This window comes from Galeopterus variegatus, unplaced genomic scaffold (assembly GCF_000696425.1).
Source record: "Galeopterus variegatus unplaced genomic scaffold, G_variegatus-3.0.2 Scaffold10211, whole genome shotgun sequence".
Classification (NCBI taxonomy): Eukaryota; Metazoa; Chordata; class Mammalia; order Dermoptera; family Cynocephalidae; genus Galeopterus; species Galeopterus variegatus.
Window position 1 is genome coordinate 29,689 of NW_007736322.1, and position 1,926 is coordinate 31,614.

Below are 1,926 nucleotides of genomic sequence, written 5' to 3' on the forward strand. Positions count from 1 at the left end.
AAAAAAAAAAAAAAAAAAAAAAAAAAAAAAAAAAGCAAATGTGAAAATAAAACAAAGCACATGGGGTGAGGCACCAGTGGTCTCCTCAGTGAAGCAGGTGCATGTAGCAGGAAGGGCAGCAGCTTTGGGGAGTTGGTGTTGCAGACGAGCCTGAAGCGGCTGCTGGTCCTCTGGTACTTAACTTTCCTGCTCTTTGGGTTGAGGTGTCAGGGTCTCTGTTGCATGGCAGGATGAGAAGGATGATCGGGGTCCCTGCAGATGCCACCTTGTGGCTCTGCCCACAGGCCCTCGTGCTCACGTGGGTCACTACAGGTCGTCGATATGCTCCTGTGGGTGTGGACCTCGCCTTGTCTGGAAGCATCCCCTCCGTGGGTGTTCAGGTTCTGTGTCTGCTCACCTGGCGCTCGCTCTGTAGGTCAGAGCATCCCTGTCTCACCCTGTCTCCTCCTCAGGCGTGGTTGAAGGATTCAAGGTGGAGAAAGTGGATCTGCAGGAGGCGCTGGGTCGGAAGGAGGAGTCTGAGCAGCAGCTCATCTTGGAGCTGGATCACCTGAGGCAGCAGCTCCAGCAGGCGGCCCTGGAGCAGGCAGCACTGAAGGAGGAATATTCTGCCCTTTGGAGCCAAAAAGAAGCCTCTGCCGTGGAAGCGAAAGAGAGAGAAGCCGGTAAGGAATATTGATTCTGGTGGCAGCATCTGATCCGCGCGTTCCATGGAAGCTTGACACTTCTGGAGGGTAAAACTGGAAAATGAGAACCTGTGTGTGTGTGGCTTTCTGTGTAGAACGCTGGGCTTTGGGACGGCTGTGCTGGATGAAGCAGACCATCCGCTTGTACTGCTGCTGTGGAGAAGGCGAGCCATCCTGGAGNGCTGGATGAAGCAGACCATCCGCTTGTACTGCTGCTGTGGAGAAGGCGAGCCATCCTGGAGAGCATCGCTGCAGAGGGGTCCTGTGCCTCTGAGGGGCAGAAAGCACCCCTAAGAAGCAGCGGGTTCCTGAGAGCACCACTGACCTGCTGGACAGATAGCTGGTGCCCTGAAAAATGAGAGCTCCTTTAAAATCTTGCTTAAAGTAACCAAGTGCTTAACATTAACTGTATTTAGGAAAACAGTTTTTTTTTTTAAAAAGTAGTTCATATATTTTCATATTTTTACATATTTTAGTCTTACAAATACTTAAAATGAAAATGGTCAAAACATAAGAACCTTAAAATGTCCAGTTTGCAGGTCACTGTGCTCAGTGGCAGATTTGTTAGAAGGGTTCTGTGGTGGAGTGAAGGCCTTACCCAGGACGAGTGTGGCCCCCAGGCTCCCGACCCTGCTCTCCTGTGCCCGCCCAAGGGACGCCTCATAAGCACTTGTGGAATCAGTCATGGGTGACCAGTGGGGGGGGCATTCCAGAAGGGGGGCCTCGACCCCACCCAGATGGTGTCCTTTCTGAGTATGCTCTGGGTGAGGACTGCTATGATAACTGATTCAGAAAAATCTAATTTTCTTTTCTCAGCATTATTTTTAACTTTTCTGTTTAAAAAACAACCACCTTTTGGTCTTGTTAGTCATGTTGCTTTTCTTTGTCCTGGGTTCTGTGGAGCTGGACCCTTCTCGTCATTACCTCCTGCCTCCTCAGTCTGCGTGCTTCTGTAGGCTGGGCCCTTGTTCCTGCATTTGTGCCTCTTCTGAAGCACACGGTGCCTGTGTCTTTTGATCTGTGGATCTTTTGTGACATTCAGGCCCAACAGGCGTGTAGTTTATTTAACCCAAGGAATGTGTTGAGGTGTAGCTCCTCTCTCCATCCATGTGGGGTGTTTTAAGCTCTCGACCTGTCATTACCTGCAGACATGGCCTTCATCTTGCTCATCTTTCTTTCCATCTCTGTGATGTGCTGTGTCCTGTCTCCATGCTCCGATGTGAGTTTCTTTTTTTTTTTT

General features: G+C 50.1%; 1 protein-coding gene across 1 annotated transcript in view; it reads left to right on the forward strand.

The window, feature by feature from the left end:
- The window catches only part of LOC103609863 (pericentrin-like), a gene marked incomplete at its 3' end in the record, with an annotated part of 62,289 nt that overhangs the window by 26,415 nt on the left and 33,948 nt on the right, over positions 1-1,926 (forward strand). Inside the window, exon 10 of the mRNA XM_008594133.1 lies at positions 453-665. Coding sequence (XP_008592355.1) covers positions 453-665 — 213 coding nt within the window. The remainder of the gene's footprint in view (positions 1-452; positions 666-1,926) is intronic.